Source organism: Amphibalanus amphitrite, unplaced genomic scaffold, assembly GCF_019059575.1.
Source record: "Amphibalanus amphitrite isolate SeventyFive unplaced genomic scaffold, NRLGWU_Aamphi_draft 001088F_arrow, whole genome shotgun sequence".
NCBI classification, from domain to species: domain Eukaryota; kingdom Metazoa; phylum Arthropoda; class Thecostraca; order Balanomorpha; family Balanidae; genus Amphibalanus; species Amphibalanus amphitrite.
This window is the reverse complement of record NW_024882582.1, coordinates 56,688-80,304: the sequence shown is the minus strand read 5'-3', so window position 1 is coordinate 80,304 and position 23,617 is coordinate 56,688. Positions and strand designations below refer to the sequence as shown.

The 23,617-nt window shown below is 51.8% G+C and overlaps 3 protein-coding genes across 5 annotated transcripts; 1 reads left to right on the top strand and 2 right to left on the bottom strand.

Annotated features, from left to right (window-relative positions):
• The first annotated feature begins 974 nt into the window (after positions 1-974).
• Positions 975-6,140, top strand: LOC122369994 (cleavage and polyadenylation specificity factor subunit 4-like). Of its 2 annotated transcripts, none has more exons than XM_043345208.1 (7): positions 975-1,058; positions 1,853-2,095; positions 2,478-2,681; positions 3,100-3,289; positions 3,701-3,869; positions 4,655-4,723; positions 5,168-6,140. In XM_043345208.1, the coding sequence occupies exons 2-7, from the start codon at positions 1,993-1,995 to the stop codon at positions 5,267-5,269; spliced, it is 837 nt and encodes a 278-aa protein (XP_043201143.1). In that variant the 5' UTR covers positions 975-1,058; positions 1,853-1,992; the 3' UTR covers positions 5,270-6,140. The 2 variants fall into 2 exon arrangements, with proteins under 2 accessions (XP_043201143.1, XP_043201141.1); XM_043345206.1 differs by lacking the exon at positions 975-1,058 and adding an exon at positions 1,097-1,140.
• Positions 6,141-6,464: 324 nt separating this feature from the next.
• Positions 6,465-15,013, bottom strand: LOC122369993 (MBT domain-containing protein 1-like). Of its 2 annotated transcripts, none has more exons than XM_043345205.1 (7): positions 14,949-15,013; positions 12,324-12,618; positions 11,771-11,893; positions 10,192-10,938; positions 9,584-9,766; positions 8,790-8,939; positions 6,465-8,544 (listed from the first exon to the last, which is right to left on the bottom strand). In XM_043345205.1, exons 2-7 carry the CDS (start codon positions 12,576-12,578, stop codon positions 7,411-7,413), a joined length of 2,592 nt encoding a protein of 863 aa, XP_043201140.1. In that variant the 5' UTR covers positions 12,579-12,618; positions 14,949-15,013; the 3' UTR covers positions 6,465-7,410. The 2 variants fall into 2 exon arrangements, with proteins under 2 accessions (XP_043201140.1, XP_043201139.1); XM_043345204.1 differs by lacking the exon at positions 14,949-15,013 and adding an exon at positions 14,659-14,776.
• Positions 15,014-15,683: 670 nt separating this feature from the next.
• LOC122369991 (CAP-Gly domain-containing linker protein 2-like) lies at positions 15,684-23,576 on the bottom strand. Its single transcript, XM_043345203.1, has 2 exons — positions 23,247-23,576; positions 15,684-22,678 (listed from the first exon to the last, which is right to left on the bottom strand). The coding sequence occupies exon 2, from the start codon at positions 22,643-22,645 to the stop codon at positions 17,840-17,842; it is 4,806 nt and encodes a 1,601-aa protein (XP_043201138.1). The 5' UTR covers positions 22,646-22,678; positions 23,247-23,576; the 3' UTR covers positions 15,684-17,839.
• Between the last annotated feature and the right edge of the window lie 41 nt (positions 23,577-23,617).

The window sequence follows — 23,617 nt, the reverse complement described above, 5'->3', positions numbered from 1 at the left end:
TTCAGGATGAACGCTGTATATGTGTGCGCGCGGCTGTGGCTGTTGAGTGGGCAACGTACCGAAGAGGTTTTGTGTTCAGGCTTCCGTTATCCCCGCTCAACGAGGTGTCATTACGACACCGGGGGGAGGATGTAGCGGACTGAGCCGGAGCGGGTTGGCCTGTGCGTTGCTCGACAGGTGGCGCTAGTTGTGGACACAGGGGGCGACGATGTTCGTACTGACCATTGGATGGTGGCGCCACCCTAAGCCAGTGGTGGCGCAGAAAGTCCAGTGCGCCGCCCATCGCCGTGGCGTTTTTTGGCTGTGTGGCGCCGGCGTGAGACGCATGGAGTTTGTGCGCCGCCGTTCGCCACAATGTGATTCGGTGGAAAAACTTTGAAACCTACCTACATTCTACATTCTACGTTCTACGTTACTACACCGCTACTACTTCTATCTACGGCCCGCATTTCTTCGCTATGCCGCTGTCTTATTTGTCCGTTCCTACCACCAATTGTTCACCTAAACAACTTTGCCTTACCATATCGTTTTCGCCGTTGGCACGCTGCCAGATGACCCTTTTGCCATGAAAGCCTGAATATATTATTTATTTGTTTTTATTTGTAGTGTCTCAAAGCCCTAACCGTTTCCCATAACAGGTAGGTAGGTGCCTCAATAAAAGTAGCGTCGACATAACTGGCCATCACATTGGAAAGTTCAGGTGGAAACGGGAAAAGTGCTGTCGGTGCCAGGTCTGCGGAGGCTAGTACTACCAGGGCTACAAGGCAAGTACTTCAAACGTAATTTCGATGACCAGCGAGGTCAACACTGATATTAGGCAAGTAAAATAGCGAAAATCGCTGGTCGGAGAGCATTCGGTCATAATGCCTATGTTAACGATGAAGGGAAAACGACAAATGAAGGTTTTTGGTACACCATTTCAAATTTGGTAGCAAACACGCCGAGCTCGTTCTTTGTGCGTCATTTCTGTCGTATTCACGTGAATTGCGGAAGGTGGCTGACTATTGAGCTGAGGTTGAGTAGAAAAATAGATGCTTTTGAAGCTAATAACTCCTCAGGTAAGTAACAGGACCTGCCCTGCTTGTTTTTAGATGAATTGTTCATTTGGAAAAGATGTCGAAGTCGTAAGGTGCTCAGCAGGTTTGTCATTGTCTGCCCGCGGTTGCAATGTCGGTCTGTGTCGCCGTTCGTTTTCGTTTCAATTTTGATTGAATTCTATAGTATTTTGGGCATGAAAGTAAAAAATAGCTTTTATTTTTAATGTAGTGTGGTATCCAATTTCGATTCCCATTGTGTTAAGGATTTTTTTAAGTAGTTCTTTCCACGCTCAGAAATCAGAATTCATCTAAAATCTGATGCATTCTCTGCTCATCAGACATTTGTTTCCAATGAAGCTTATTACATTGCAATGCAGAAAATTACACTGGTTGGCTGGAAACCCTACCAAGAGCGATATTCATATAGCAAGCGTCTTACATGCTGCTACCCCTTCTTGAAAAGTGGCTAGACTGTTCAGTTCTTGAAATATTTACATGAATTTCACTTATGAAAGTCTCAAATAAAAACTCTTACAGAACAAAACATAATCTAACCTGACCTACTAGCCTACAATCTATCTAAGTATCTACCAACCTACAACCTTCAAACCTAACATGTATAGCCATACAGACTTATTATATGCTTTTACCAAATCTACAACCTACAACCTACCAGTGCACAACTTTCAATGAAATTTGTGTTAATACCTCAAGAACTGGAGTCTAGCATTTTTTCACAAATGGGTGGCAGCAATAGCATGCAAGACATATTGATACACAGGTATCTTACTGTACTCTATCTTATTTTTTTTCAGGAGTGAATTGGACTTCAGCTGCTGCTGAGGAGGGCCTCTGGAACTCTGCAACCAATACCCTCCCCTCTCCCTTTATATTGCTCACCTGTCCCCCGGTACACATATCCCCTATATCCCCCCCCCCCCCACCCACTGCAGCCATGGAGGCAATCGTGGCCAACGTCGATGATATCGTGTTTGATATCGAGGTGACGCTGCGAGAGCAGCTGGGCGCCCAATCGCTACCCTTCCCTGGCATGGACAGTGAGTACTCTGCGGGGGGGGGGGGCAGACATGGTCTGACTTATCTGGGCTGGTGTGTTATGTTTTGGGTAGCACTTAGTGGATAAGTTACTGATGACTTATGGCGATTTTATCGGTCCTTTAGTGAAATTTTCCTGGAATTGGACTGAATATCCAGCTGGTATTGCATAAAAGCAAGTAAGCTACTAATTGTTATACTTATTGCCGCATTATAGAAAGGGAGATATAATTCACCTGAGTAGACGTCTCATGGTTTGTTGTTGGTTTAAATGATACTGGATATCTTTCCTCACTCCGCATCGCATTAGGCCATAACATGATTATGCGTCTGCTTCCTGTGACCCGTGATCTTGTATAACCCCCTGTGACTCTCCCCCCTCAGAGTCCATGTCTGGGGTCTGCAACTTCTTCGCCAAGGGTCGGTGTGCGCGCGGCGACCTGTGTCCGTTCCGGCACCTGCGTGGGGACAGGTCCATCGTCTGCAAACACTGGCTCCGCGGACTCTGCAAGAAGGGAGACTCGTGCGAGTTTTTGCACGAGTACGACATGACCAAGATGCCCGAGTGCTACTTCTACGCCAAATTCAGTAAGTACGGTGCAAATAGGGTACAGTGGAAAGCCATATGGCCAAGGCCCTCAAACAACATTGAGGCTAAATGACAAGACCTGTGTTATGCTGGTGGGATGGATGTTTTAGGACAGTTGAAAGTGGAGTGGGCAAGGTCATGGGTATATGATCATAACATTTTCTGAATATTGAATGCTGATCTTTTATATCTGCATGTCTGGAATATGAGGACACATCTCTGTCTCATGTCCTTAAATGTATGCATAAAATTAAGACAACACTCGTACTTGCATGTTTAGACACTCGAGGACTTTGCGAGTGTCAGCTGCAGTTGCCACGCCACTTCAATTTCTTCACTATGCATGCTGTATCAACGGCTCTGGCTTGATCCATGCCACTACCGACTCCATCTAACCCACCCTCTACCCCTCCTCAGACGCGTGTCACAACAAGGAGTGTCCGTTCCTTCACATTGACCCGGAGTCGAAGCAGCGCGACTGTCCGTGGTACGACCGCGGCTTCTGTCGGCACGGACCGCTCTGCCGTAACCGGCACGTGCGCCGCGTGCTGTGCCTCAACTACCTGGCCGGATTCTGTCCCAGCGGCGCCGCCTGCCAGCTGGTCCAGTGAGTTTTCAGGACGAGGCAGAGGGTTAGAAGACTACTTGGTGGGTTTAGAAGATGGGTGTGTTGTGTTTGCATATGAGTTGTGTTTGTTTGTTGGACTAACCCCGTCAGGAGTCTCAAATAATCGAGCGCCGGAGCGACTCGAACCCGGGCTCTCAACACCAGCGGTACAATGCTCCATCACCCGAGGAACGGGTCGGCCATAACCATGCAGCTATAGTTAATTCATTCAATCTAAAACATCCTCCTTTCTGTGTTTATTATGACATTAGCTTATGGCATGTGGTATGTCACATAAGCATATCAGTTCTGTCAGTCAAACTGAGACATATTAGTTTGATTTTGTCGCATTAATGTGCAGAGTGTTTGAGGCTAACATTCGGCCACTGACCACGTCCCCCCTCCCCTCAGCCCGCGTTTCGAGCTGCCCCAGCTGACTGACGAGACGGTGAAGGGCGCTAAGGGGAAGCCAGTGACGTGCCACTACTGCGGCGAACAGGGCCACAAGGTGGTCAACTGCTTCAAGATCACGCCGGAGAAGAGGGAGGCGCAGATCCAGAAGGCCAACGAAAAATATGAGGCGAGTGATTTTAACGATGCAGGAATACCGTGTACAATCAGAGGCACGGGCGGGTTTTGTGGTGCGTAGGGGTTCCCAGTGAGGTTATGTTTTGGACGGGGTGTTTCATTGCTGTAGGGATTTTTGTACTTACCTTTCGTTGGAATCGTTCAGATTGCGCATGTTGAAAGCTGAACGTCGGATTTAACTTACAGCGTACTGAATGAGGTAGTGCAATTTTGATCTGCCAATGCTTCATTTTAACTACATAGCGATTGTTCAGTTTCCATTGAGATCGGATAGTGAGTGCCGGCCAGACCTCTGTCCTCTCTCTCTCTCTCTCTCTCTCTCTCTCTCTCTCTCTCTCTCTCTCTCTCTCTCTCTCTCTCTCTCTCTCTCTCTCTCTCTCTCTCTCTCTCTCTCTCTCTCTCTCTCTCTCTCTCTCTCTCTCTCTCTCTCTCTCTCTCTCTATCTCTATCTCTATCTCTATCTCTATCTCTATCTCTATCTCTATCTCTATCTCTATCTCTATCTCTATCTCTATCTCTATCTCTATCTCTATCTCTATCTCTATCTCTATCTCTATCTCTATCTCTATCTCTATCTCTATCTCTATCTCTATCTCTATCTCTATCTCTATCTCTATCTCTATCTCTATCTCTATCTCTCCTCTCTCTCTCTCTCTCTCTCTCTCTCTCTCTCTCTCTCTCTCTCTCTCTCTCTCTCTCTCTCTCTCTCTCTCTCTCCCTCATATTCTAACTCTGCTTTGTATGACCTGACCTCTGACCTGCTCTGACCCCGGACAGGCGGCAGCGGCCCGGTATATCGGAGGTGGAGCTCCTCGCAACGACCCGGAGAGGATCACCTGCTACAAGGTCAGTCAGCGGGTCACCACGGGAAGGGCGGAGGGGGGGGGGGGCGAATGGACAATACTGTACTATTGGTCTCAAGGGCCCAGGCGACCTATAGTTCGGATGCGGCGAATACCCTTACCCTCGCCACAACTCGAGTGCGGGTGGGGCTGGGTGGGAGGAGGGATGCACTCGGCCCGAGTTGTGGCGAGGGTAAGGGCATTCACCGCATCAAAACTACAGGTCGCCTGGGCCCTTATCATGAGACCAATAGCTGTGCACGAAACGTCAAGGCATGGTGGCCTTATTACTCCCTGGCGGATAACAGCGCAAGTTTAGGTAACGCACCGAGTCTATTGGATAATCATACATCCGTCGCATGTATTTCAATGTCTCGAGTTTCCAAACCCGACAGAGTAGCTGTTCTGACATGTAGCTGTTCTGACATTCCCGATCTTTCCGTTTCAGTGTGGCGAGCGCGGTCATTTCGCCAACCGGTGTCCGCACGGAGCCTACTCGTTCCTCAGTTCAGGACAGTCTGCCACCTCCCAGGCGCCGGCTGCCACGTGATAGGACAGGCACGTGCGCCCACGTGGTGATGACACGTGATAGGACTGACACAATGCGGTGGTGTACCTGGCGACTGTGTATCACGTGTGAACAGGACACGTGTGATGGACTGAAGGCAGTGTTCCGGCACTTGCAATTGGTCCGTCTTGTGTATTCACGTGCCGTCTTGCCACGTGGTGATTCCAGGGATGGCACGTGGTATTGTTTGCCAGCAGCGTCGTAGCGTCGAGTGGTGCGTCTCACACACCATTGTTGAGGCATAGACGCCGTGCTTGAAAACACAAGCGGAGCGCATGTCGCTAGCTCGATTCGTGAGTTCCGTGTTCTCTTTGTAACATGCGACCATGTTATACGCCACTTTAGCGGAAAATGGGGTTACGGATTCGCCAAGGCTCTGAGCTTGCTACCCGCAACCGATTTCCTCTTGGAGTTGGAACTTGGTGAATGCGAAGGAGCGAGTGTATACGGTTTGCGTGAATGGAGGCGTCTTGTATTTTGTCTTGTGCATGCGTGTTTGGATTGATTGCGTGTTTCTCAGCGAATGTACCGACGTTTGCTTCGTTTGTAGTGTGAATGTGTGCTAGCTACACCCTTGCTTGAATCATAGGGCGTGCATGGAAGTGAAAACGCACTGTGGACTCGATAAATGCGCCATGCGCGTTTGTATGCCCCCTGAGCTGTGGTAATCGACTGTGCTCAGACTGTTTGTCCGTAGTATGGTGAGTATGATGAATGTATGGAGGACGGCGGTACTGCGTATCGTACAATCACGCGTCGTTCTTGTACTGTCGAGTGTCGTGGCCTGTGCGCGGGCTGTGGCGGGCTCATTTTGTCAGTGTCGCGTCTGAATACACTGCCTGAGTACAGTCGAGTTGTTATTTGGAAAGGGAGAGGGAGGGGAAGGGGGATAGTGAAGGCAAGGGCATTCAGAGTTCTTCGGGGTAGCGGGATGTGTTGGAGGCTCGAGGCGCAGCCTTGCAGCAGCCGCTGCCCCCTAAACAGTTAAATGCCAGGTCCGCGGGATCACATCTCTTGGTCAGCCGTTAAAATGTGGAGCCTGAGGCAGCACAAGTTTCAATTCGGACGTGGTGTGAGAGTACACGGTGCTTGTCCCATGAAATCGACTGAAATAATATACCATCCGACTCACTATAGGAGCCACGATTTCACTCGTCTCCGGCTCTCATCTACCGGCACATTGTAGTAGTATATTTGTACAGTGCGGCCAACGCACAAAGTATGGCTTTATCTAAGAGAAATGAGGCGACAACGTGACGCCGGCACCGTGCCGGCCAAATGAGACAAAGCGTACATACAAAAGTGTTCACAAACGCCCCCGCGGGTCGGCGCCGCTCTACCGTACGGCTGGGGCCGCGGTGGAGCCGCCGGCACCCACAGCGAGACAAAATCAGGACACGATACTAAAATGCGCGCCACTGAGGTCGCGCGCTAAAAGTAAATGCTGACCGCGGCTTTGCGCAGAGGAGACGAACGCGGGGGTGGCGGCGGGCTGGATGATTGAAAACGGAAGGTTTATGTCGAGTTCGGGCGGGGAAAGCGACGGTAGGAATCGATTCAACAGAATCAATAGTTCCCAAGCAGCATCGTAACGTTTTTAACGGGAAAATGTCTAACGATTCATGGTCTGACATTTTCAAACAGCTGCAAGTATCACTTCATAGCGTAGCTTTCCGAACACTCGTGCCTTAGCGTGTCACCGAACCACCGTGTTGACTGTGAGAGCCCGCCGCCGCCGCCGGCGCCGTCTCGTCGCAAAGTCCAGCGCCCATACCATGATGTCCGCTCTCCCTCCCAGACGTCACACGTCTGGTACACACTGTCGCGCCCACTGATGTGGCATCACACCTGGTGTCCGTCCCAACACACACGCGCACGTGCGGCGCGCGCAAAAATACCTGCCTCTGTGGCGCCACGGGCGCTCGTCCGTTCACAGCTCAACTCAGGGACCTGGCCGCGATCCCTGGCTCGGGCGCCGCCCCTCCTCGGCACACCTCACACACACCCATACAGTCACAGTGGCAGCGGCAGTCTGTCATCTGTGCGACACAGAACACGATATTCTGCCGAGGGCCGGCCGCGTGCGTTCCAACCGCACGCCAGCCCCCAGCCAGGACGGAGCATCATACTTTCTTGAAGCTTGCCATGAAGCGCGCTTGGGCGGGCGCCACGCGAGCGCGCAGCTTTTGCACGAGGTTCTCGATCTTCAGACTGGGTCCAACCTTCCAGCAGGCGAGCTCGAGTACTTCATGTTTGGTAAGCTCCAGCAGTCGTGGCCCGTCCACTCCTGCACGCTCAAAGTTGTCACAGTAAGCCGTGCACTCGTTGACTCGCAGGAACTGACCCACGTCGGCCACAGACCACGCCTCCGGGTTGAGCTCGCCGGGAGCTGGCGCCGCCCCGCCTGGCGAGTCGAGCAGGCGAGGGATCAGCTTCTCAGCAGAACTCGGAGGCGGTGTCTCCGGTGGTGGGATGTTGTCGTCCGCGCCGTCCCCGCCCGTGTCTTCTGTGACGGTGTTGGCGGCCTCCACCGCCTCAGCGGGGAGATCAGGGACTGCGGGCGCTGTTGCCGCTGGCGCCGCCGCCACAGAGTCGTCACTGGTGTCTCCTCCCGGGACCTGGCGCGGTGGTCTGCCGGCCGGCCGCGCCCTCCTGCTCACCACTCGCCGTCCGACGCGGCGGCGGCCGGCCCGCTTCCCCGCCGCAGCCTTCTCTCCAGCTCTGGGCGCCTCGAGTTTGTATCCAACCATTCGGCACCATCCGACCGGGAATATATCGGGACTGGCCGCGTCCACCCACTGATCAAACTGCTCCTGCCAGCCGGTGAAGTGCAGCCTCAGCAGTCGGCCCACCACTGCCGCTACTGTAGCCACACATACCAGCTGCGGATCCATCAGATCTACTGCTTCCAGTCGCTGACCCGGCTGGAAGCCGTGCGCCAGAGGCGGCCGCTGGAAGAGATGAGCCGGCGCGGCGGTGGCGCCCTCCGCAGCCAGGTAGGTATCCCACGAGAACACACCGTCCGCGTACCCATGAGGAGGAGTCAGAGGGATGCCTACCGTCTCGCAGAACCTCGCCGGGAAGATGTAGGGTGATGAGGCGTGGTAGCAGAACCAGTCCCGGCCCGGCTCGTTGGGTTCGACCGGCATCGTTTCCAGTCGGACCATGAGGTAGCCGCCTCCGAGAACCCGCTGGACGGTGGCCACGCCGATCGAGCTGACGTTGAGGGGGTCCAGCGCCTCCAGACGCATACCGACCTGGGCGAACAGAGTCACAACAGCGTCACAAATTTAAACAGGGGAAGGGTCGAGGAAGGATTAGCGCCTAAAGCTTCATATCGACATGCCAGACACGGGACAAGACTTCCGCACAGGAGCGGGTCGCGAGAGTTTCATTCCTTTGAACGACAAAGTCACAATCTAAGGAGTTCGGCACTCCTTTCCCAAACTTCCCGTAATCAGTATTCAGTACCCTCCCCTCCTCTCGCCCCGTGTGTTCTCACCGCGAAACCCTCCTGAGCGGCCGGCAGCGGCGGCTGCCAGTTTTCGGTGACATCGGTCGGCTGAAACTGTCCCGTCTGACACCGCTCCAGGTAGTCGGCAGGTGCCGACAGGCGGTGGCCCACAGAGATGGCCCAGCCCACGGGGTGGACCTGGCGGGGGGAGAAGGGGCAGAGGTCAGAGGCGGTGGCCGACAGAGATGACCCACCCTACTGGGTGGGCGTAGTGGAAGACACACAGGGGTCAAAGAGACAGCACAGCCAACAAGTGCTTAGAGGTGCAAACAGGGGTCAGAGAAATGGCCCAGTCCACTGGGTGGACCTGATGGGGGAGACACAGGGGTAAACCAGGAGTCAGAGAGACACTAGAGACAGCTCAGCCCACCGAGATGGCTCAGCCAACTGGGTGGACCTCGTAAAGTAGGTAAAACGGAGCAGATACAGCCCAGCCCCACCGTGAATCGAGACAATCAAGTCCACTGGGTGGACCTGGCGGGATAAAATAGGGTCAGATGAGGCTAGAAAAGAGTCGTCTGGGGCCGCTCTGATTGGAAGGAATGAAATTAGGGCCGAAATGTGGTTAGACAGACAATGGAAAATGCTAACTTTTTTTACATTGTATGGAGGAGCTGGCATAGCAGGGTTAAGTCTGATTGAGGGTCAGGACATATTCAACAGAATGTCAGACAGAAACATGCGTACCAGCGCTGCAGGTGTCTGTAGCACTAGCACTAGAGACTGCAATCTCCCTAAAAGCCCCTCCTCCGCTCTCCCTCCCTCTCCTCCCCCTTTCTCACCAGTGGCGAATGCTCGTGACACCAGAACCCCCCGTCATCCTCCGGCGCGTCCAGGTATCGGATGTGCAGTCGCCGTCCGATGACCTGGGTGATGGCTGCCGCCCGCACCTGGCTGATACAGTTCTTGTCGACCACCTCCACCACCTGATCCTCGCGGAGAGCGCCCGACAGGCTGCGAAGCACCTGAGAGGGGGAGAGGAAAATGGGGGTTAGAGTGGAGTGGGCGAGGGAGGGGAGGGGTAGCAGTTATGGCTATGATAAAGCTTCCTTGGGAGCCGTGCGTGATATTGTGTGGTCACTGGTTGATTTTAAGACAGAGGAGCGAATTTAAATGCAATAATTACAAGGTAAGACGGAGGCAGACCCGATCCACATCTCAGTTCTCCCTGTACCTACTGATAAAAGTTGACGAATAGTGCCCTCAGTTGTGTCGCAATGTGGTTTAGGTTAGCTGACAATCCCATCCCATGTGAGCTGACCGGCAGTCTCACCTCCTGTCTCACCGCGTGATGGAGGTTGGGCGGCAGACAGTCCGTCTCCCCTTTCCTCACTACGTGGTGGGAGTTGGTCGGTATCTCACCTTGTGGTGGAGTTGGCCGTTATCTCACCTTGTGGTGGAAGTTGGCCGGCAGGGTGCGGGCGCCGGTGAGCCGTTTGACCAGCAGCTGCGTCCAGTCCGAGTGGCGGCTCTCCACCACTGCCGGCGGGATCAGCGGCCGTCCCTGGGTGGCACACCAGCCCACCGGGTGCACTTGGTCCGAGCACAGGTCCATCCACCGACCCGAGCTCTCCTCCGGGGCGACCCCCTCGTAGCGCACCAGGCCGCGGTAACCCTCCACACGGAGGACGGTCCCCACCCAGCAGGCCGACTCGACGTTTGGCGAGGACGCGTCTCCGGCGATCTCCACCTTGAGACCGACACAGACGTCGTCCCAGATTCCGGCCAGCGGCGCGTGGGGGAAGCAGGGCACCGGCGCCGCGCTGAAATCGGCCACACGCATCAGCGCGTCCCAGCTGAACGAGTGCGGCGCCTGGCGGGGCACCACGGCGCCGGCCGACGCCGCAGAGTCGCCGTCCAGGGAGCAGGTCGAGTCAGCGGAGGCCGGAGACTCGGGCGGCGCCGCCTCGGGCGTGGCAGGGTCGCTGTCGGAGACCGCGGCCAGGCCCTCCACGGAGCGGGCACAGCGCAGACTGCAGTAGCGCCGCTCACGGGTGTAGAAGGCGTGACGGACGCCGATGGCACCGCATTTCTCGCAGCGGGCCATGCCATCTCGGTTGATAGGGATGAGAGAGGGGTCGACGTCTTTCTCGTAGGTGATGGGTCCCTTCAGTTTCAGCTTGGGGTCCAGGTGCACCTGTAAGAGGGTAAATTGTTAGGTCCGGAAAGGGCTTAAGCATTCATGAGCTTGCGTAAATAACCAGTGATCATCGTGCGATAATAAGTTAAGCCAGCAATCGCATCTTTCAAGTACCTTTCAAGTAAGTGGAATAAAATTGTGAAACAAATAATGGATCGATATTACCCGATTGTCGCACGATAAATAAATGACAATATCCGCCAAGAGAAAAAAGAGCGATCAGATTAAGGCACATATGATTATGCACGATATTCATGGCCGTCTAACCTTGGAGAGAATTTAGCACATTGTTTCTAATCCCGAAACTGGAGCGCATTCCACAAGGCTCCCGTTAGGTCACGATCCCGGATATAGCGTCCAACATGAACCAGTTCTGCGCACGATATAGTCCTAGTCCGCACGGGCCGTGACCAAGGTATTAGGGCAGATCATCTCCATACGAGCGCATTCAGAGAGGTTGCTGGGGCGTTATCTCGTGCAAGGGGCGAACATTCGGCATAGTCTTGCATTCAGAACTAAAACAAGCACACGTCGTTTTGATGCTGCAATGTGGAACTAAACTGACTCGCGTTCTATGTGCACAATGAGTTCGATATCTTAATTTTGGTTTACCAGCCTTCAATTAACAGAGAGAACCAACTGACAAAACATCACTTCATAAGCATGTTTTCCTAGCACTTTACATCTCAATCTCCAAGTAGGTACTAAGATCAACAAACTAGCTTCTCACGCTGGAGGAATACCAACAGACTACTTTCAAAAGTTAACACATCAGAATCGATTCGTAATCTGTTCTTGGAGAATGACTGTTCACTCTCCGTTTTCGTACCTTGGGCTTTTTGGCGTTGTGCGACGTTTTCCGTTTGCCGTCTCCGCCGCCGCCCATAATGTCCTCCTCGGTATCCAGTTCCATGTCGTCTGGCTTCAGCTCCACGTCGTACCCGCTGTACTCCTGTCAGCGGGGGCGCCAGAGGTCACTAGGGTCCGGGGTCGGGGTAAGTCGTTAAAGGTCTGAGGATGGGGGTCAGGGGTCGAGGTCAGGTTCTGGGTAAAATGGTGAAGGTCAGGACAAGGTGCTGGTCAGGTAATAGGTAGTCAAAGGTTATGGCCACGATTAGAGGTCCCCGTCCATGCAAGTCGATCCAACCGATTCATCTCAGCTATTCACAAACTGACTTTTCATATCACAGGCTATTGGCCCCTTTACTCAGCAGTATCTTTGATGATTTTCATTTAGTTTTTTTTCTCCAAATAATTTACTATGCAACTGCATAACATTGAACCCTGATCTTTCACCCATGTTACTCAGCCCCCAACCCCGTCAAAACCCACATCTCATGACACACCACCCCTCTCACGTTTCTACCCCTCCCCCGACTCACCGAGTAGCCCCACTCGACAAACTCCTGCGGCACGGTGGCGGCCATATCGTGTCCGGCCGTCTGGTCTCCTCCACCGCCTCCTGCGCCGGCCCCGCCGCCGCCGCCCCCTCCTCCGGCCATCAGAGACACCGAGCGGGGGGTGTCGCTCAGCATCGGAGCCTCCAGGACATTGTTGAGCATCACGTCGTTGAGATCGGTGGCTAGTAGGTAGGGGGCCGCGCCGGCCGGCGCGAACCACGACATGTTGTACTCCATGCCGGCTTAGCTGCTGGTGCCGCTGCCCCGGTGACGGGGGCTGTAATGGGGAAAGGAAGAGAATGTAAGCATTGAAACACATTGGATAACTGCAGTGAATGTTGCCAGGTAAGGCTTGGAGCTGCTTATTCTAATGAAACATATTTGCCAAAGTTGTCCAGAAAGGTGCATTGAGAATTTACATATGAATGTGAGTAGACCACCTGCAGTGCTATGTCATTCTAAAAGCACTGCAGGCTGACCATAGTGAAAGTGATGCAACATGGAATTGTTTCAATGGACTTCACCAATAGCTTGCATTGATTTGGAGTCTGTTGTGGGTAATTGAATATCAAGGGTGGCATGAAGAGCAAAACCAATTCATTCACCAGCTGTGAAAAGCTCAAATTTTTAAGGCTTTTAGCTGACCTGATTACTAAATACCAGACAACAAATCTATATACATCAATTTATGTTTAACCCAGTTGAAATAAAATGGCTTGATATTGAGATATTTCAAAGGAACAGTCAGTGGCAGTGCCTGTCCAATGCGCAATGTAGCATTGTAGCATTTAACACCATTAGAAATTATTATATCAGTTCATAACAACTTATGATGATGAATTTGGGTTCTTGGGTGCCCAGATTACAGTGGTCATTGGCGTCCATCATAACAACTTAAAACTGTTTGTCTGATTATGAGTGTCATCATTCAAAACTTACTGTTTACCACTATCACTACCTTACACTATTACTACCTTACTCCTGTAACAAGAACTACCACTCACATGGGTGTCAATTTTGCCCAATAATTTTCATGTAATTTGGGCGGGACACTAAATAACACCCTCTGGCACATTACAAAGTTTTATGTTTGGTACTGACTGAATGAATGCAACAGCAAATATGCTAAGAATATTATTGAGGAGACACTGATAAGATTTAAGCATAAACTGAAAGAAACTGAAAGCTTAACACTGAGGGCTGTTCGGCTGCGCAGCCAAAATGAAATATGCTGCAGCACGCATGCGCAGTGAGGACTGCGTCGCCCGTTAGTCCCGCCCACACCACTGCGTCACCGCCTGTGTGACGTCACCTACTGAAGCATGCTTCGTTTTCCTGCAGCACGAAATTCGGTGCTGCAGGAGGCGAAAGTGGCGCGGATTAAAGTTTGCCATCCAATATTTCTTATTGCAAGCGGTTTGTATGCTGGTTTTTGGGTATCATTATCACTCTTTTCGGTGGCACATTGCTATTAACCACATTTGAACGCAATTTAACTGTTATTCGAGCGAAAATCACCAGTCCACCCGCGCAACGGTTCGCCGCGTTTGAAATAGGCTGCAGCGACGCTCGGCCGCGGCGTGCCGGCGGAGAGTGGGCGGAGCCAGGCGGTTGACGTCACCCAAGTATGACGCACGCAGCACAGATCTATGCTGCAGGGACCCGAACAGCCCTCTGGCAACAATAATAATAAGTTGGAATTACAGCAGGTTCCTACAAATAAGAAAGAAAGGTCATGATTGCTAGCTTGACTTCTCCCAAACACTTGACTTGTTTATGTTGTAAAACAAACCCAAGAAAAACCAGAAGGTGCCAAGTCTTTCTTCTTTAGGTTTGATGCAATTTTGAACCTATTTGAAGTTGGATGAAAACTGAGGTGTACATTATTTCAAAGCAAATTTTGGTGTGGTTATTATCACAACTAAAGCGCAATGATACAAACTGCCAAAAATTAACAAAATAACACAAAATAATTGTTAACTGCTTGATAATCAGGTAACTGTTTTTAATTAATATGCATGCATAAACTTAGCCCAATAAGTTGTAACGCAAATGCTCACACAGCAAGACCACAAATGTTTTTGTCAATGCTAGATTGCCTACCTAGGCTTCAATATCCACGCACATGGGTAATAATATTAGCAGCAGCATTCCAAAATATTATAATTTCTCTTTGGCAGCTTTAAATAATAAGTTGATAAGTCGAAACAAAAAGAAAATAATGAGCCAAGCCACAGGATAATAACAAGGACTGAAATACAACAGCAAAACAATACCATAATTCTGAGCAAACAAACTAATGAATATATTTCAGTACCTGTCTTCTTATTATCTTCAACAAAAATGAGGATTTGAAGTAGTATTACTTTCTGAAACATTCATCGCTATAAAACTACAAGCAAAATAAACAAAGACAGCCAGCATGCTCGTGCAGCCAATCTCATACGAAACCGGCGCATACAAACTGTGGGCTTTTAACAATATTTAGGCAAAAAATAACACCGTCTATACTATAAAAGCATTTATATGCGGGTAGGTAAGCCGACCTAAACTAATAAACCTCTAAAATGTCATTTCTCGCCTAAAAATATCAATTATAACACGGACCAGTTTTGTCGGTTAAACAGGCGGCAATTCCGCCGCACTACGGCACGCGAGTTCGTTTGTGTTTCAGGACCGGCAGCTGGGTTTTGCTGAAATTCTTTTTAATTTTATTTGTTTCAAAAACACATATTCGTGTAGCGATTTCATTTGGTCTATTATGAAATTTTATCATTTCATCAATTCTGTACAACTTGAGGTTAATTGAGAGGAAATCAAGAATTGGAAAGATGCGTCATATTTCCTTTACTAGAGCCGCAACTTTTGTTTCACTACTAATAACAATCACAGCCCGACGAGTTTGCATCTCAGTATTTGTCAAAGGTAAATCGCCAATATCTGCCGCGAATCGCGATTGTTTTAAATCGGGAAATGAAAATGCATGCGTTACTTTACTACCGTTAAAATCATTGATACAATGAAGCCCAGAATATTTTGACGGAAAGCTTACGACAAAAATGTATTGGTCGCTTCGGACGTTTAGGGTCGCCGCAGGCTGTAATGCAGGGCTTAGGCTTTAGCCCCTGTCACGCGAGTGCCTACCGTGTTATACAGTTAGTTTCGGGATAAATACTTGTGGAATTTCAGGAATATGATAGACGACAGACCATTTGATTCATTCAGCCCAGCACAAGGGCGATGTAAATCAGTCTAGCGTTCAGAGCCGTCCTCAGCAACTCGACAGAAACCTGTCAGCAAACTCGCCCTATCTAACTTGATCAAAAAGGTCGTGTTTCCTTCTGGTTGAGTATAATTTATTCATTCAGTTATCGGATAAAACAACACTCTTTGCTGTGAACAATCAACTCGCACCCGAGACGACACAAGTTAAGCCCAGGCTTTGTTAAAAATTAAAACTTTGTTAGCCGATACGCAGCAAACGTCCCAATAACTCGAGCCAGCGGTCGTGACTCGAACACACGAGCCATGAACACTCGAGTCATTACACAGCTCCGTCCACTTGACGCGGGCCGCTTCTATAAACTGATATGCATGGGCTCATAAACTTCGCTCGCCTATCACGTCACGTTACAGCCGGGCTTATAACTTCACGCAAACTGAGATAATGCTTGTTACCGGGAAACACTTCGCTCCCGAGGAAACTGAATAACACTGCTGATCAGCTTACAACAAGTCGCCAACCATAACACTAACACATGTCTGGTCTGTTAGACACGGCAAGCTAACCAAATACAGAGCCTCGCCCATAGTTGAGAGGCATATACAGCGTCAAGTGAAGTGACGGTACATTGAGAGCCGAGCGACATTGAGAAGTGCAGCTTTGAGAACGACGATCTAGTGACGTCAGTGAGGGTGCTGCGCGAAGCCCAAGGAGTGACGTCGAAGGCACGACGCTGACCCTTCACTGACGGCACCGGCACGGACAAGCGAGATTCAGACAGTCGAGGGTAGACGGTAAAGACTAGCTATGACACCGCATTTTCGCTGACAGAATCAAAGTTTAGCGAGCTCCACCAGAACGGAAACACAAACACGTAACTCTCTCCATTCAGCCACGCCATATCCCACAACAGCAAACGACATAAACCGCAATCAGCCCTACAACATCCATCAAACTACACAGAATTCCTCACACACGTCCGCTCCCCGTCATGTCATTCCTCTGTGGTTTTCTCTGGGTTCTAGGATCCAGTCAAATTACGGTGACCAATTATGTACATCATGGAAGTCTACAATCACAGACCGATATAAACGTGTTCGTTTTGCGTGCCAAGACGTAACAATCAACATGTTAACAACCCTGCAAATGGCAGCATAGGTGGCCTTGTGACTTGGTGACCTACGCGCATTGGTGACCTACCTATACGACTATTCTAAGTGACACACCTCAAAACTATTAACGATTTGATATGACCGAAACGGTGCGTATATGGCTTCCTATAGACTTTGAGACGCAGATCTAACATACCCGCACATGTAAGGCAGAGTGACATCGGCGACAGACAATGCTCAATCCGGAACACATCACAAAGCTAATCCTACGTTAAACAATGTTATGCCCACTAACACTCGTCAGTTGCGTAGCTTACATCATATTGAGCGGTGTATATCTAAGCAAGCCGACAAAATCGTCACGGTAAGTTTATGCTATCGAAATGCCAGTTAGGTCACATTATAGCTAGCGTATACTGTCACGGCATTCAACCTGAAATATTCAGCGTCACATCATATCCATTCCTGGGCGTCCTGTCATGCGTAGCAGCCTTCTCTCATCGCTATTCCGTTATTCTAATCTGGCGAGTCATCGACTCATTTCCTATTCCCGAGTCAGAGTCACTGATTGCGTCACCACTGCCACCAGAGTCGTGTCCCTGGCTCTGAGTAATTCACATTCCATCACACCCAGCCCCATTCCGCTCCGTTCCGCCGGGCGTTGATCGGATTCCATCGCGCCGCTTTCTCCTCACTGCCCGGCCGCGCTATCTGAGTTGTTAACACACCGCTTCTCCCGCACCTCGCCGCCGATTCGTCCCCGGTCCGGTCTCGTACTGGTTAATGACGTCACTGGAGCAGTGATCAAACGACCCGCCGCGTCACTGGAGCACCACCCACGCTTATCACTGTGCACGGTCCACCCGCTCTCCACCAAGACGGCGCCCGTCTCGGCTATCGCCGGCTGGACTGGTCGGCTCCAACGCCCTCTCGGGATGGATGACTCAGCGGGGCGCCCGAGCACACCGCACGGCCTTCAGAAGTGAGGCTCAGATCGTGTCAGCGTCCGAAAAAGGCTGCAGGAACGTCTCACTTTGGTATCAAGCGCGCTGCGTGTTACCCTCACGTGCCGCGCAGAGCAGAGCATTGCACTAGACCGATTCACTCACGGTTATGAAACCACTCATTTCTTTGAAACATCACTAAAATGTCTCACCGCGCCACTAGAACGTCTCACCTGAGTCGCACTCGGCGGCGGAGTGTCCAAACATCTCACAGGAGATGCAGAACTGGCGGCGAACTCCCCTCTGTCCACCGTGCCGGCTCGGGTTCGGTTCCGGCGGCTCGCTGCACTGGGTAGGACAGTCCTCGGTGTCATGGCGATCGAACTCCTCACATATATCACACCAGAGACGCGGCGGCGGCTGCGCAGGACGTGCTGGAGTCGTCGGCGACGACGCACCCGCTTCGTCGTCGTCCTCGTCGCCAACGACAAGCACGCGAACCTGCCGCTTCAGCTCGTCGTTCTTGTTCTGGAGCTCGGCGATGACACTGTTGAGGAAGTCGACATGCGCGGTGGGGTCGGCTGCGCCATTGGTGAGAGTCGATGCCGCCGCGGGCGGAGGAGGCACCTCCGCGGGGCGGCTGCGGAGGGCCTCCTCGGCAGCAGCAGCTTCGCGCGTCAGCTGGAGGCAGCGGTCCTGCAGCTGCCGGTTGTCGTCCCGAAGCAGCTGCAGCTGGCTGTCCCGCTCAGCCAAAGCGGCTCGGGAGGTCTCGGCCTCCCCGCGAGCGGCCACAAGCTCGGAGTCGCGTTCTGCCAGCGCTCGCTCCTGCTGTTGTGACGATGAAGCCGTGGATCTTTCCACTTGAGACAAACGCTCTCTCAGCTCTGCAAGCTCCGTCTCCTGAGCACTGGCCGCCGCGGAGCTGTCGGCTGAGCTTTGCTGGAGCTTCTTCAGCTCAGTTTCCACACGAGCTGCTTCAGCCCGCGACTCTTTCAGCTGAGCAGTCAGTTCGCTAACTTGACCATCCGCCTGTTGCTTCGCGCTCTCTGCAGACGACAGAGAAGCTGACTTTTGCACGATTTCAGCTCTCAACTCGGCGATTTCCGTACGGAAACTTTCCGCGAGCTTCTGAGAGTCCTCGCCTGATGAAACCTGCTGAAGAAGACGCGCGTTCTCAGACTTCAAGCCAGACAGCTCAGACTCGGCGGCGGCCAGAGCGGTTGAGGATTGTTTGGATTCTGCTTGGAGGGCAGACACCTGTGATGACAGTGATGCTAGTTCGGACGTCTTTACTTCCAAGGCCTTTGCTTGTTCATCCAACTTCTTTTCAAGCTCATTGTGTACACTTTGAAGACTTTCGTTAGTTTTGTCTCCGGTTAGGAGCTTAGAGGTCAATTCTTTGTTGCTTTCTTGGAGTGTTTCACATCGTTTTTCAGCATCAACAAGACGCTCAGTCAGCGTCTTCTTTTCGTTGTTCAGAGAATCACAGTTGCCTTCCGAGTCGCGCAGTTTCTTCGACAGCTCTTCGTTTGACTTCTGAGCAGCGACACTCGCCTCCTCCATTCCGGAAAGTCGTTCATTCAGTGTCTGTACTTCCTTCTGTAGCGAGCCGACACTGGCTTCTGCCGAGCTCAACTTCTCTGTAAGGGCGACATTCTCCTTCTGAAGATAGCCATGCGTGTCATCACCTGCGCTGAGTTTGGCAGTTAGATCGCTGTTGGTGCTCTCAAGCATTGCACATTTCTTTTCTGCAGCACTCAGCTCGGCAGACAACTTGTCGTTTTCCTTACGCAGAGTGGCAACTGAATCGTCAGCAGCCGCTACTTTCTCAGTGAGTTGTTCTTTAATTTGGCTCAGCTCGTTGCAGGTATCATTCGCCTTGTTGAGCTTGTCAGCTAATTCGGCGTTCAGATCTTTAAACGAATCACAGCTCTTCTGGACAGATGCCAGCTTCGCGTTCAAGTCCTCAATGGTCTTTTGAAGGGCTTCATTGTCTTTTTCTGAAGACGAAAGTCTACTTGAGGCTTCGTCATTGGATTTCCTGAGCGAATCAACTGTTTCTTCAGCCGAGGCAACCTTTTGGGTAAGCTCGTTGTTAGATACTTCAAGTGCACCACACTTCTTTTCCGAAGAAGCGAGCCTTTCTTCCAAATCCCTGCTCTTTTGACGAAGGGATTCGCACTCTTCTTCAGAAGCCTGAGCTTTTGCAGACACCTGCTTCATTTCTTTCTTCAGCGCGGCACACTCAGTCTCTACGCCTGTCAGTTTCTCGGTCAAGTCATTGACTTGCTGCTCAAGTGAGCCACACTTCTCTTCAGATGATGCCAATTTCTCCGCTACATCTCTTTCCGCCTTCCTTAACGACTCGCACATCTCGTCAGATTCCGCCGCTTTCGCTTTAGCTTCCTTCAGCTGCTTCTCTAGCTCCTCAGTGACCTTTGAGGCCCCCGCCGCGCTCGCTTCCACCCTCTTCAGCAGCTGCTTGTTCTCTTCCGCAAGTGCCGTGACTTCTCGTGCCTTCCCATCAGCAAAGTCCTTCAGAGCGGTAACACGCTGCTTTATCTCCTCTCCGTCACGGTCACGCGCGGCGATCTCCCCTTCGAGCTGCGCTACTCGCTTCTCCGTCGTCTCCAGCTGACCGGCGGAGTCGTGGATCAGTTCCTCCTGGTCTGTGTTTAACTGCTGCAGCTCTTTCAGCTTGGCGTTCAGCTCGGCTATCTCGGCAGCGTGACGTTCTACCACGGCAGCGGTTTCGCTAGAGCCTGCTGCACGGAGTTCCTCAGCGCCTCGGCGCGCTGCCTCGAGTTCAGCACGGAGCTTGTCGAGCTCCGCAGCCTGCTCCGCCGAGCGTGTTTCCAGCTCGGCTCGCAGCAGGGTCTGTTCTTCAGCAGCAAACTGAGCGTCCTCCGCTCGTCGCTGCTCGTCCTCTGTCTTTCGACGTTCCTCCTCGACATTTCGTCGTTCCTCTTCGACCTTCTTTTGTTCTTCGGCGACCTTCTTCCGCAGTTCCTCCGCTTCTGCCTGGTACTGGCGAGAGGAATCATCAGCGCCGGACTGCAGTTCTGCCAGGCGGCGCTCACGCTCCTCCAATCGGTCGCGGAGGGCCTTCTGCTGCTCCGCCGCCTCTGTCAGCTTCTTCTCCAGCGAGGCGATCACCGAGTCCGTCTCAGCGCGATACGCGTCAGCGGCTGTCTTCATCTGCATGATCCGCTGCATGTTCTCGTTGATGTCCGCCGCAGCACGAGCAGCCTCCAGTCGCACCTCATCTTTCTCTTTGACGAGAGCGCGCAGTTCCGATTCACGCACTTTGGCGGCCGTGCGCGCTGCCTCTAACTCCACCGCCGCAGCGGACTTTTCCTTTTCAACAGCGGCAAGAGAGTCCCTGAGCGCAGCGGCGTCGGAAGCCTGTCGTCGCGCCTCCTCATCCTTGGAGTCTCCAGCAGCGCGTTGATCCTCAAACCGCCTTCGCTGCTCATCAAGTTCGTTCCTCAGAAGAGCCACCTCCTCGCGAGCCACTTGTTCGGCTCTCTCCCGTAACGCCAGCTCCGCTGCGCGCTCCTCCAAAGAGCGGTCCTTTTCAGCCAGCGTGGCACGCAGTTTCTCAGCCTCCTCCTTCCCAGCGCTCATCTCTGCCCTGAGTTTTTCCAGCTGACTAAGGTGCTCGGCAGCCAGGCGGGTCGCATCTCCACCAGCTGATGCTTGAAGGCTGGCCATGTCTGCCCTGCTCTGCGCCGCCTGCAGCTCTTCAGTTTTCTGGGTCACCTCTGCCTCTGCTGAAGCCAAGCGTGTCTCCAGCTCGGTACGAGTGATACTCGCTTCTTCGACAGAGAACTGAAGTTCTTCGGCGCGGTGACGTTCATCCTCTGCTTCGTGCTGTAGTTGACTTCGCTCGGCCTCGAGCTCGGCCACACGCGCCTCCAGACGTTCCAGCACGGCTGCCGCCTCGGCCTGCTGCTGCTGGTGTTCTTTACGCACCTCCAACAGCCGCACTTCGCTGTCATCGACCAGACTGGCTGCACGGACCACTTCGGAGCGTTCCATGTCGCGCTCGCGCAGAAGCTGCTCGATGTGTTCCTCCTTTTCCTTCAGCACCTTCTGCAGTGCGTGGTTAGGAGAGGCCGCCGCTGCGTTAGCAGCACGCATGCGTGGAGTGGCCGCAGCTGCACGAGCTGTCGACACGCGCGATGCGTGACTTGTGACAGATGAGAGAGACTCGCGAGAGGTGGAACGACGTAACGACTGGACGCCCATCTTCTGTGACGTGCGCCGGGTCGGCTTCGCAACCTTGTGCGCAGGCGCGAACAGACCGTAGTTGGGACGGCACGAGAAGTAGCGCTTGCCGGCCACACTGCCGTCGTTCTTTCCCGAAGGTGTTTCCAGCTCGACTCCTGCCCAATGGCCATCAGCGAAGTCAGTCTTCCCCATGTATCGCAGAAAGCCGGTCTTTGATCCGGAGCTACTGGACACGATCACTTTGTCGCCGATCTCGAGGTCCTCGCTGGGCGACGCGACGAACGATTCTGTCGGGCTTTTTACCGATGTGCCGCCAGAGCGAACTCCCATTGCGATGGAGGACCGTCTCGATCCAGGCACGGACGGTCCCTCTTTGGGAAGCTCACTTTCAGCGCCCGCCAGAGGAGTCCTGCTAAGCTTTGTCAGCCTTGAGAAGATGCCTCTGTTCGGTTCACATGTGAAGTAGCGCACACCAGCCACTGAACCATTATTCTTCCCATCCGCTGCATCCAGCACGATTCCTGCCCACTCACCGGGTGCAAACTGAGTCTCTCCAATGTACATGATCCTCCCGGGCTTCATTCCACTCACCCACACCCTGTCGCCCACTCGGTAACTGGCTGTGTCAGTGGTCAGGATGGAGGCGTCCGACCCCTTCCTGGGAGTTTCGGGGACCTGAGCCTGGGCACAGCTGGGGTGATGAGAGTCACCATTCTGCTTTGGAAGCCCAGCAGTGGGTTTCACCAGTCTGCTTGGAGGCTTTAGCCCAGAAGGCTTCCTTGTAGGGTCCATGATAAGGCAATTAAGTAGCTATCTTTCAGTCAGCTGTGAAGAGAAAAAGAAGCTGTTAAAATGCAGTTTCATGTCCAAGGGTCACACATGATGTCAGGCACAAACACAAACTTCTAAATTCTAAGCCCTTTCTTATTAGTGTTTTTAAATGAATTTAGTTTAGCAAATTACCTATTCAACTCTATGGTATTTTCATTGAGAAAGTTTAAGTGTAGGCAGTATTGCAAAAATTGGCTGTTGATATGATTTATCTAAACATGATATCAAATTTAATAGGCACCTAGGTTGGCCGAGCTTATTTAATTCATTGATCCACTGCAGTGAGCAGTAGCTGCCACTGATGGGCTATAGTTCGGCTAGTTCAAGCCTAGTTTAAAAATGTCACCATTGTTACGATACCTATTACCTACCCTTGATATATTTTGCGCAGGCAGACACAGATCCTATAAAGACAGAGCAAAGGTGAGAAAATAAAACTCAACCATGCTAACATCAAATTTTCAAAGCCATTCTCTGCGTTCACGGTTCAACTCCGAATTCCGATGATACCTACCTAATAGGCGCCTAGGTAACAAGATGAAATAAACGATCCACAACTTACGCCAGTGAAGTACAACTCCCAGAGGAAATTCGGGCTGATTCATCTATCAAAAATGCTCTGATTCAATCACCCACACCCATCACAGAGAAGACAGAGAAGCAACGCAAGCGAAAGTGAACCAAATCGTCAGATCCGTCAGCTAATGAACTAGACCTGCAGAATTGCTGCATGGTAATGTACAAAAAATCGGTAGTACATTGGTTTCAGTTCGTCATTTGATGAATGATTCCGCGGCTGACAATTTTTTTCGGCTTAAAAACACTGTTGGCCTTAAGTTGTCAACAAATAAATCATGAACCCTAAGATTTTTTCAAAGTCCTGTGTTTGACAGCCATAAAACCTGCATTTTTATCCAGAATTAATATCTAAGA